Source organism: Thamnophis elegans, chromosome 4 (genome assembly GCF_009769535.1).
Source record: "Thamnophis elegans isolate rThaEle1 chromosome 4, rThaEle1.pri, whole genome shotgun sequence".
In the NCBI taxonomy this organism is placed as follows: Eukaryota; Metazoa; Chordata; class Lepidosauria; order Squamata; family Colubridae; genus Thamnophis; species Thamnophis elegans.
In genome coordinates this window covers 59,399,851-59,412,016 of record NC_045544.1, presented here as the reverse complement: position 1 = coordinate 59,412,016, position 12,166 = coordinate 59,399,851, and the positions used below count along the sequence as shown (strand labels likewise).

At 38.5% G+C, this 12,166-nt stretch overlaps 1 protein-coding gene across 4 annotated transcripts in view; it reads right to left on the bottom strand.

Moving 5' to 3' along the window:
* The window catches only part of MAP3K4 (mitogen-activated protein kinase kinase kinase 4), a 108,442-nt gene that overhangs the window by 15,026 nt on the left and 81,250 nt on the right, over positions 1 to 12,166 (bottom strand). For 3 of the 4 annotated variants that reach the window (XM_032215929.1, XM_032215928.1, XM_032215926.1), the window contains 7 exons: positions 11,367 to 11,516; positions 9,658 to 9,819; positions 8,017 to 8,150; positions 5,991 to 6,069; positions 5,687 to 5,765; positions 3,350 to 3,446; positions 902 to 1,002 (listed from right to left, as the gene is read on the bottom strand). In XM_032215929.1, the coding sequence (XP_032071820.1) occupies positions 902 to 1,002; positions 3,350 to 3,446; positions 5,687 to 5,765; positions 5,991 to 6,069; positions 8,017 to 8,150; positions 9,658 to 9,819; positions 11,367 to 11,516 (802 nt within the window). The remainder of the gene's footprint in view (positions 1 to 901; positions 1,003 to 3,349; positions 3,447 to 5,686; positions 5,766 to 5,990; positions 6,070 to 8,016; positions 8,151 to 9,657; positions 9,820 to 11,366; positions 11,517 to 12,166) is intronic. The other variant, XM_032215927.1, reaches the window with a different exon arrangement.

The window sequence follows — 12,166 nt, the reverse complement described above, 5'->3', positions numbered from 1 at the left end:
ATGGTGGGCTTATGGAAGCTTCTATTACCCACCATGCAGTCAGAGCTGAAGAAGCTTCTTGGATGAGAAGCGAAACGTCTTCAAAGAAAAAACAGACAGTCCAGTTGCCTCTTGTAAAAGCAACTCTGGGACAAAGGTAGCTTTTTTTAATTACTTAATATCTTAAGGAGGATGCTCTTTGAGTGATGGGTTCCTAGTGAATGCTTTCCTTGGGAATTTTTCTTTAAAGCACCCAAAGGTGCTTTCTTTTAAAAGGCAACTGGACTTTCCTGTTTTGCTTGAAGATGTTTTGCTTTTCATCCAAGAAGCTTCTTCAGTTCTGACTGAATGGTGGAGAATGGAAGGATTTCTATTCCTTGCAGATGTTCAGTGAGGCAAAACAAGAAAGTCCACTTGCCTTTTGAAAGAAAACACCTTTGGCACAACCATGACCTTCAAAACTGAGAATCCCCGTAGACATTTAATTTAATGTGTTTACCAAGAAGCTTGTAGCAGTTTTCTCAACACCAGTCCATACATATCCCAGAAAGACTATCTCCTAGAGAAACCAATTTCAAACTTTATTTTCCACCAGCTAATTAACTCTTCTGTCCTCAAAGTTATAGATCCTCAAGTGATTTTATTTGTGGTCAGATAGTTGTTATAACTATTGCCATAGCTACCAATGTTGAAGTTTAAGTAGCTTCAAATGAAAGTGCCATATAAATAAATTTCAAGACTGGAATTAATAACAAAAAGCCATTCTAAATGTTTTCAAAACCTGGCTCTATATTATCAAATTCTCCATAATTATATCAGAGTAAGGATACCAAACTAAAAGTTAAGCAGAAGCCTTACCAGGATATGATAAATATATTTTAGGGGAAATAGTATTCATATACAATCATCATTATAATAGCACCTTCTCGTTCTTCTGTGGGACTTGAATGTCGACTTAGTGATCTAAACTGTAGTTCAGCAGCAATTGAAGCCAGGCGATCATTTTCAGGAACACTGGAGCCTCTGGGTTTTTTTAAACAAAAAAAAATGCAGCTGTTTTATTGATCAGGACTTTCCCGCCCTCATTTCTAATGTGGCAAGAAACTAAAAATGCAAGTAAGAACACAGCCGTGGCTGGTTGTGTTAACCAAAGCTATAGTTTAAAAAAAGCAAGCTAAATATGTATAGTATATATCAAGGGTCAGCAATCCGCGGCTCTGGAGCCACATGTGGCGCTTTCATCCCTCTGCTGCAGCTCCCTGTTGCCGGTCGGCACCACAATTTTTAACAGAACTTCTGATTGTCAAAGCGGGGGGGCACGGTCTGCCAAGAGGAGACTTTATGGCAAGAGCCGGGTTTTCTGGTCGGCTCCACAATTGACAGGGCTTTGGGTTAGGACAGATACAGGAAAAAGGATGCTGCGTTAGGAGGAGGTGGGAACTGGACTTCCAGTAGACTCCAGAATTGAAAGGGGGGGGGGGGCTTCTGGTTAGGACCTTTGTGACTCTTTGAGTGTTTAAGGCTGCTGACCCCTGGTATATATCCATATAACTGTATCCCTTATACTGAACAAAGGGCTTTTATAAAAAAAAAACCTGCTATTTTTTTTTAAAACAAATGCTGCTTTTAATATTAAGTCAATGAAACTAAATGCAAAAAGATCTGGCATATACCAATGTAAATATTAAGTAGCCCTATGCGTGTTTTAAAAAAATCAATAATCTCCTAAGAAATTGGTGACTAAAATCTTTGGCATTACCATAGGTCAGCTTTTTGAAAAGAGTTTTAATTGACAAGATACACAAACTGCAGTTTTAGATAATGGAATGATAAAGCATTGGTTTTACTACCAGTTTGCAAGTGCATGTATATAACACCATGTATATGTGCTCCTGGCCATATCTCAAATGTGTTTATATCCATGCATTTGTGCTGGCTGTATCATTGGTCTAAATTCATATGACTTGAATCACAGGTGGTACTACACAAATGCAGAAAGAGTAGATAAGATGAACTGCATGCATTAAACAGAATGAAATAATTCAAACTTTTTTTAAAAACAAAACATGCATTATCAAAAATGTCTTTTAAGAATTTCATACCCTGAATGGAAGCAAGTCAGTCACGGGGAACACACAATGGAACCAAGAGGAACTACTGGGGGGTCTAAGTGCACACATGATTTGTATGAGTGGCATGAACAAGCATATGAGTCTGCTACACTGGGGAGTGGAGCTACCTGAGGTCATTTGCACTGCTGACGGGTTTTGGCTGAGTTGAGTCGCTCCCAACAGGAGTGGGGCGACTGAAAGCAGGGCTGCAATGGTTCCGTACATCACATGGGATATTCCTTGTGCTGCAGTGAGAAGAAAAGCTTCAGGGGAAAAAAAGCTTTGGCTCCCATTTTAAAATGAATTTTTTAAAAAAATGTAAGATGATTCAAAACGGCAGCCTGGAAACCAAAATCCTGTAAAAATTTATAAAACTTGGCTTCTAACCCAGGAGAAAGATTTCTGAACATGAAGTGCTGAGGGCAAAATTAGAAAGCAAGAAAAAAAGGTAACAAAGATCACGGGCCACTTCCGAAATCACTTGGGGTTTTAATTTATGGATGTGCATTCAACTAGCAACAAAAAAACAGGATTCTTAGTTGCATTGAATTAAGTTTCATTAACAACAAAACATGGAGGCCACCATGTCATAGATAAATCCACACACGTTTAATTTTAAGAAACAGAAGGTAACGCGATACCACCAAAGCTTATCTTCTGGATCTCACTTCCTTGGCAATTTTTTAAAAGTGGGCATTTTTAGCAAATTTTAGTAAACAGCATCAAAGGCATGTTCTCTTGGCCTCATTAGAAATGTAGTCTGGCAGACTGATTGAGGGACAGGCTTCTTTTTGTGATCACCTCAAGACTGAGCATTCAGAAAGGAAGGAAAGACAACTGCGGAAAATGTACCACAGAGCTAGGTTATGTATAGGAGTAGAAAAAGTAAAGAGTTGCTTCATTCTGATTGCCTTGCAGACCTTGTACCATGGAGAAACAAAAAAGCAGCAATACAAAGTGTTCTTTAATTTAACAATCAGCACAGGGAGAGGAAGAACTAAATTACTTCTCAGCTTGTCATTCAGCGATGTCAAAGGTGCAATTCCACTACAGACAGGTATGCTGCACACACTACAGAGAAGAGCAAGTCCTTACCAAGGCTGGAGAGAAAGCTGTGTTTTCCCCAGGAATGCAAAGACTGAGCTTCAATGTAGAAGGGGAGGGAAGGATAGCTAGAGGATAATATTGCTGGAACTGCTTTAAAAACTTTATTTTTGTATCCGTAAGTTAATGAAAGTTTGGGATAACGCTTTACATACCTGAATCCTTCAGGTGTTGGGATGATGAGGTGAGGATTTGGGGGATCACTATGGCATCGAGGTACTTTCACAGGGCGAGGGCTATTCCGATGAATAGCTGCAAGCAAAAAGAGAAGAACACTTTTGTGGGAACAAGGAACATCACATCACACCTTAAATCATTGGATTATAATAACCTTGTCAAAAATGAGAGAATGCACTGGAATTCACTGATTTTGTAACTGTTTTTAAACAGTTCATGGTTTTGTGTTCAAACGTGTCTACCAAACTACTAAAAGGAACCGTAATAATCAAGTCAGCTCAAAATAAATAGGCTACTAAATTGAGCAGCAAAACCAGCATAATTTATGTTGAAGTCATTCGGCACAAAAATTCACCAGGTAGAAGTAAAAAGTACACTATATTGCCAAATGTTTTCGCTCACAACTGAGTCTGATTATGTGGATGGGTGACAGAATACTTTTGGCAATATAGTATAAGTCATAAGCCAATTACAACCTTGATGAGTTGCCTCAAATGTCTTCAGGGCTACAGAGATATAACTAAGAAGTCTTCTAGGCGACAACCCAGAAGTGGTTTCTTTACATGGTTACAAGCCCAGACAAGATTGGCCAGCTGATGTTACCTGCTATTTAACTTGCCTGTGGGCATAATTTTCACAATTAACCTAGATTGGTTTGAACCAACTCACTTTTCAGGCCCATCTTTGATGAACAAATGCATTTTAATATTACAGGTAATCCTCATGGGACTGGCAATTCAATCAAAGTGGTTGCTAAGTGAAACCGTGACTGTGCATACAATCTTCTGGAACGATCTCCCCGTGGAGATTCGGACCCTCACCACCCTTCAGGCTTTCCGCAAAGCCGCCAAGACCTGGCTGTTCCGGCAGGCCTGGGGCTGATGAGTTCCCGGCCCCACTTGAATTGCTGCGTCTGTTGAGTAGTTTTAAATTGTCTCTGTTCTCTGTTTTTGTCTTGTGTGTTTTGTATGGCCCCTTCCCCATGTGTTTGTTCGCCGCCCTGAGTCCCTCCGGGGAATAGGGCGGCATACAAGTTCAATAAATTGAATTGAATTGAACTGAATCTTAATTCAGCTTTTCTTTGCCTTTACAAGCATCGTAAATGGGATGATTGGTTGTAAAGTTGCCTTTTTAATCAAAGTTGTAACTTTGAACAATTGCTAAATGAGGTAGTCACTAAATAAAGATTACTTGTAGTGGAATAGTTCTTTTCTATAGCCATATAGATGCAGCCATGCTGTCATGTTTCAACATAAGCAACTCATTTCCTTCAGAGAAAGCTACACCCAGTTGAGAAATACATGCTGCAGTCTGCAGATGAGATTCCAGGCTTAATCATATAGGCTTGTACCCCAACGAAATCAATCAGCAGAATGGTATAATCCCCCCCCCCGTCAACTATAACAGGAGAAAGATGGGTAGTTTGCCAGTCTCTTGGAATGTTGTAATAGGCAGTCAATAAGCTATACTTCAGTTTGTAAGGCATAATGTACACAACTCAAAATTAAGGAATCTCAAGATAGGACCCTGTGAAAGAAATGCATAGCGGTAGCTAAATATCTGGGTTTTGGTACTTGCAATGGCAACTGTAAGAAATCACATTCTAGTCTGTTCCCCTTGATTACAAATGCCTCAGATCCATGTTAAGACAAATAAAAGACTGCAATAATGTGCCCACAGGCGGAAGCCTTTGAAGAGGATCCAAAAACTTCAATCAGTACAAAAAACACAGCGGCAAAGCTACAGGCTGCAAGGAGTTATCCAAAACATGTGACTCCATTGTTATCCACTGGGCCTTTAGTTTCAGACTCATTGTAAAAACTGCTCATTACTATTAGAGCTTTGAACAATTCGGGGCCAGGATTCCTAAAATGCCACTCCCTCCTATGTGAAGCTGCCCACTCTTTGAGATCATCTGGGAAGACCCAGCTGCATATTCTGATTTCCAGGACTCATTTGACAGGAATGTGCAAGAAGGCCTTCTCAGCTGCTATGTCTGGAATGTCTGTTCTCTGGAAAAGCAACATGGCTCCCTGCCTAATGACATTCTAATAAAATGTCTAATTCGGGGAAAAAACTCTGTCCAGCTAGATACTTGCTTTGCATCTTTGCCATTTTGTCTTCTCCTTTTTGCTTCTATTTTTAAATATATTATTTGGGACATCTCATACTTAAAAGTGGCTAATATTGTTATCATTCTTGTAACTGTGACTAAATAAGTGTTTATTTAATTTCCAAACAACTTAGATCATATCCCATTTCTATAAGCCATTAACTTCAAAATTCCATAGAAGAGACTACAACTGCTGCCTTACCAAGGTACAAACCTGTAACAGGACTGTGAGGCTTTCCAATAACATGGCCAATACATTCATTCATCAATGACTGCAAACTCTGGGGGGGAAAACACAGAAAAAAAACATTGAAAGTTATACTGCTGTATCTTCAAATCATGAGAAATGAAGAGATTGGGAACCCATTGTTAATTTAATGTAAATTAAGCCATTAATTAATAAATAAGGATAAACTATTCAAATCCTTTTTTAGTAGGAGAGCTACTTGTTTTATATAGTTGGCAATGTTTATCCATTTGAAATGTATGATTAATTAACAGCATACCAAGAACTCATCTTCAGGCAGAGCAGAAATAAAGGCTGGTTCAATGGCTTGAAGAAAATCAAACCCCTGTGTTGCCCACCTGTCCAACAAAAAGAAATTACTGGTTGATGTTTGTACCAAAAATTCTATGTATTGAGAACACAGGTAATCCTCAACTTTTGACCACAACTGGGACTAGAACTTTGGTCGTTATTGTGGTCATAAGTCAAGGCATTCATATGACTGGACCAGTTTTTTTTTTACTGATTTTACGACAGTTTTTAAACAAATCACAGTTGTACACCTGAATTACATGGTCATTAAGCAAATCACGTGCTATTAAATGAACCCACTCTCCCAAATGATTTTTTTTTAAATCAGAAGCTAGCAAATTACATGACTGCAGGATGCTGCAACCAGTCATAAATTGAACTGGTTGAAAAGCCCCTGAAATGTATCCTTGCCGGTGTAAGGAACCCATTCCGAAGCCATCATAACTTTGAATGATCATTAAGCAACCAGTTATAAGTTGAGTACCACCTATAATAATTCTCTGTTATTCTACCTAAGGCTTGCCTTTCAAGTATTTATAATTTAAGTAATAGGATTAATTCAAGGTTGCGTATCTAAAGCTACTTCAATACTATTAATCAGAAACAGTGCAGTAATCTCTACATGTTTAATTAAAGATGCTTTACAAAAAGAAATCAGGTGGTCCCTCAAGTTTTTCTAACGTCGTTTTTCAGATGAAAAATAAAATTCAGCAAAAATGATCAAAACCCCCTCCAAACAAACTGGGGGAAACTGCTGAATTTGGACTGAGAAAATGAAGAACCAGAATAGAGCTCAACCATGAAAACACAGTGGGCCTTGGATGTAAGTCAATTTGCTATTTTTTGCTTTAAATATATTGAGTTATTCATGCCTTAATCACCTCCTGCTAGGAGTTCTGCAACATGCTTTATGTGGGGCTGCCCTGGAAAAGCATTTGTAAGCAGCAACTGGTATATGTGGCCGTGACGGGTGTATCCCATTTATTCTCAGGTGACTTTGCTGTTTGGAAAGCTGCACTGGTTGCCATTGGGCTTCTGGCTACAATTCAAAAGGTGTTGATATTATGACCTTTAATTCCCCACGACATTGAATGGGTTACACCACCACCACCCCACCCCCAGGTTCATCTGCCCATTCAATCAGGCCAAATACAAAATGCAACCTGATTGGATTTTGGAAGGTGGATTAACATTTGGCTTTCTACCTCCATGCATTGGAACTCTGCCACACAGAGAACTGGTTTACTCATTCTGTCCTCGGTTTCAGAAGAGCAACTTATACCTAGGTATTTCATGCAGGCAGGAGGAGGCATGCGGTGAGAAATTGGTAGGCACATAATTATGTGTAATTTTTTTTGACACATTTGTTCTTAATTTTGTTTATATTGTATGCCAATTTATTCATTCTTTTCAAGGTTACTGTAAACTATGTAATGAATGAAATTGTTAGTCACTTTGGGAATAGGCAGTATACAAAGCAAGGACAGCAAGCAAAGCATGCTCTTTATCTACCATGTAAGGTGCTGAATATCTTAGAACAAATTGTTGCAGTTGGAAACCACAATCTGATTAGAAACAGACAAGGAAACACTTATATCTAGTCTTCCTCCTCCAGATTTATTAGCCCCACCCCCATCAATTCCACAATTATCTCCAGTCATAACAAGTATTTCTCAAAATAAGTATATTAGAAAGGAAGTTCTCATAGTAAGGACAGCTAAAAACTACAATGCCACAATATACTTTCAACTATACAGTCACTTCCCACAGAATTCATGAAGTTCAAGTATACTCTTAACTGAGGCAATAGTGACTACATTCTAAACTGCAGTGTTTATTTAACGCATGGGCACTGCATTAATTGTTATTTAATAATTAAATCAATACTAATTAAATCAATTGCTAGACAGCAATTCTCTTCTGTGTTTAAGAGACACACTTCACAGAAATGAAAGGGATAGAAAACATTTAAAAAGCAGCTACTATGTCATTACCTGGGTCTGGTGCCTCGTCCACTCTCACATTTAGTGAGGACATAATTCATCCATTTTCTTGCAAAACTGATATACTGGTCTCCTATTTTCTTTCTAAATTCTCCAGACATTAGTCGGATGACTTCTTTGTGATACTGTAATAGATTTAAATGATCAGTCCAGATAATGAGCATAACATGGCTAGAATAGGCTAATGGTACAACTAAAGAGCAATCATGCAAAAATTATCCAACTCTCTGGACACATTATCCGAAGATCAAACTCTTTGGAAAATTCTAGAAAAGGTGGAAGGAAAGACAAGAAGATGGTGACCAGCAGCAAGATGGATAGACTCAATTGCAATGGTGATGGGTGCATTTGGGAGGTACCTTGCTCTGAAGACAAAGGAAGACTTCTAAGATTGACAGGTAATGGCATCTCCCAGGAAAAAAAAGATTGGGGACAGCATCCAAATGTGATTAGGACATACCTCCCATTTTTTTACCTGAAAGAAGTCTCATCCTGCTACTGATCTAACTGAGATAAGATGCAACTACAAATATTTTACATGGCTGCATCTTACTAGAAAAATTAGGAACTATTGGGACCTACTTCCAGAACTTTCTCATAAACAACTAACAAAAGAGATAGCCAACATGATGCAGTGGTTGAGGGTTTGGACTGGAGATGGGGAGTGGAGAGACAAGCTCTAAGTTCTCCCTCAGCCATGGAAGGGTGACTTTGGGCTAGGCATTCTTTCTCTCAGTCCAACCTTCCTCACAGGGTTTTTGTGAGGGACATACCTTTAGTTAACAATCAAACAACAAACAAGTTTGAAAGCACACGGCCCATACTGTAAGCACCATTGGAATGGATTGCTTTTACAGAAAATAACGAAAAATCAACAATTTATTCCAAAATGTAGCAGTCTCCGTCAAAGCAGGCAAGATTGGTCCTTTTTGTCATGCACATAATATACAATACTGTATTGTGTACAACAACAACAACAACAAAAAACCCCAGCTTTGGTTTTCAAAAAAGAATGTATTTTGATCATGATAAATATTCTGTTCATACATTAGATTTGTATTCTGCCTTTTGTGGAGATTAGGGTAATGTGCATAGCATTTATTTAATTTGTATCCTGTGCCTTTTTTTTTTTTTTTTTTACAAATAACTCAAGGTAGCGAACACCTTCCTCCTCTTATTTTCCCCATAACAACAACAACCCTGTGAGGTGAGTTGGGCTGACAGGTACTAACTGGTCCAAGGTCATCGAGTTGGCTTTCGTGGCTAAGGTGGGACTTGAACTCACAGTCTACCGCTTGCTAGCCTGGTGCCTTAACCACTAGACAAAAATGGATCTCTTCAATTCATGCTTATTTTCCCTCAAAACAACCAGCCTGAGGTAGGTTAGGCTGAGAAAGAGTGATCAACCCCAATCATCCAGTGATCATCCAGATAGAACCTGAGATTTCTCAATTCCAGCCTGTCACCTTAACTATCCATATTCTCTTAGCTCCTATATTTTTTCCTGTATGTTGATTTGCATGTAATAGCTATAAATAGGTTGAGGTGAAGTAACAGTTTGCCAGTGTTTAGTTAAAATATATGACTTCCTTTTTTTTCTGAAAAGGCAAAAGAACTTTCTCTTGGACCTACCTCAAAGCCGAAATTGTAACACTGAATCATGGCTTCTCTATAATATTGCTGTAGGGTGGCAGATTCTGATTCATCAAGTTCAGCATCAAATTCAGAAGTGAACATATGATCAACTCTATCGATTGCGCTGCTGATCTTATTGCACAGGTGCAAAGCATCACTCTGGAAAATATGGAAAAAAGCTCTGCTGATACGTTTGGAAGGTAAAGACACATAATTCCGCTGGAATTTACATAAACATAATACTACTAATAAACATAAATGCCTACATCTCTGCAATTTAGATCATTAATCTAGAATTGAGGGGTAGTATTTCAGGTAGACCTCAATTTACAGCCAGTTATTTAACAACTGTCCAGAGTTACGACAGGAAAGGGTGCTTTACAGTCAATAAAGTACTTCTGGCCATGTAAAATGTCACTCGGCTCCCCTGCATCACATTTATGACTGGTATTTTATTGACTGTAGTTGTAGTGTCCTGCAGTCACTCAATTTGCCATGTTTTTTTGGGGGGGAGGGGGGAGATGCCCATTTAGGAGGATGGGTTGATACTTATGTCTGATTTGAACCTATGACCATGTTATTTACTTAACGTTTGCTGTAAAACTGGTTGTAAAACTAGGTGCAGTCACTTAGGTGCCTCAACTTATCACTGTCATGACTTATGACTGAAATTGTTATATCAATTCTGGTTGTAAGTCAAGGACTACCTGTATACATTTACCTGGAGTTAGCCTCATTGAAATTAATGGAATTATTTCTGTTGAACTATGTAAAAATATATTAACAACTAAAAAAAAATCATCAATAATATGGCATGTATTCTTTTAGTAGATACATCAGACTATGAATTGCGGACACAAACATTTTTATGTTTCTTACACACACTTCATAATTATATTTATGTATATTTTCAGTCATGTTAGGAATATGCTGATAAGTCCTCAAAGATACATATAGAGCAGTGGTGGGTTGCAGGAGGTACGCCCTGGTACGGGTATACTAGTGCCTGCCGGGAGCATTTAGTATCATTCCGGTATGGTGCTCCAGTAAGCCCACCCGCCTGTCCGAGCTCCTTACCTGTATTGGAGCTGTTCGGCGCTTCCACACACAGAGCATACGGCGCCTGCGCGACGCTCCACCGAGCAGCTGGAGCGTCACGGAGGTAAGGACGCATGCGCACGCTGCACGTGTGATACTGGGTCCCGTTGCACCATACCAGTTGCAACAGAATCCGGAACCCACCACAGATATAGAGTTGTTTTTTGTTTTTTTAAAAAAGATTCTGTTACCACTTATTATGCAGCACTTATGGAAATGTTTTGAATATATATCAAAATATAGACAGCTCTGCTGCCTAATCAGTACATGCAATCCATACAATATGTCACTTATTTGCAAATCCATAATCCAAATTCATAAGGTCTCAACCTAAAAAAAATATAAAATTACAAATACCAATTTGTAAAACTTCAGGGCAAATATTGCCTTGCTGACTTTCTATGGAAAGCAGAATCTAACTGACATTATACATTTTGAAATGATAAATGAATTAGAATAAACAGCCAAGACCAAGACTGGGCAACTATGGTCCCTTTACCACTTGTGGACCTCAACTCTGGAATTCTGGAAACTGAAGTCCACAAGTTGTAAAAGGCCATAGCTGTGCACTCCTGACCTAGCAGATTCTAAATTAGAAAGAGCTGTACCTTCAGTTGTTGCAAAGCTTTGGCAATTACTGGTTGGCTGGAAGTTTGCTCCTGCTGCAAAGAGATCAATCCTTCAAATAACTGCTGAAAGGCTTTTCTCTGGTTCACAAGATGAACCGGTTGCATTACCACAAGGAGGAGGTTGTCAACCTAGAACAGAAGGGAACAGAGTATTGTTGAAAATAGAACTCAAATTATTTGATGCACTTTAAATATTCCAAGGATGGAACTTTTCTTCCCAGAAAATTAATCAACTTAATGAGAATCAGTTACATATTTGGATTTATTAAAGACTTCTCTCATTATGATCAAGTAAGTGCAATTTTATAAATAGAAGCAGGTTTCTTTTTTTTTTTTAAACAGAACTTTTTTATTTTTCTTTAAAAAAAACACAAATATGTCATCATTTGTCAATCATTAAGACATTGAAGTACAATTTTTTTGTTGTTGTGTGTACCCCTCCCTCCCTCCCCCCCCACCCCCCTCCTCCTCCCCCCCCGACTTCCCAGAACCCGTACACGGTATGGATTTTTAACTAACACAGTCTAAAATCTATTGAGAAAAAAGAAATAAAGAAATTAATGACATTCTAGATTGACCTTAGCTTCTTCATACTGAACTGACTTTTAACAGTTTAAATCATTTCTGATCTTAAGCATAGGCTAACTGGAATTTCTTAGTCCCGTATTTATTTTGTATATAGTCAATCCATTTTTTCCAGTCTCGTTTATATATCTCATTTGAATGATCTTTGAGATATGCCGATATTTTAGCCATTTCGGCTAAGTTTGTTACTTTCA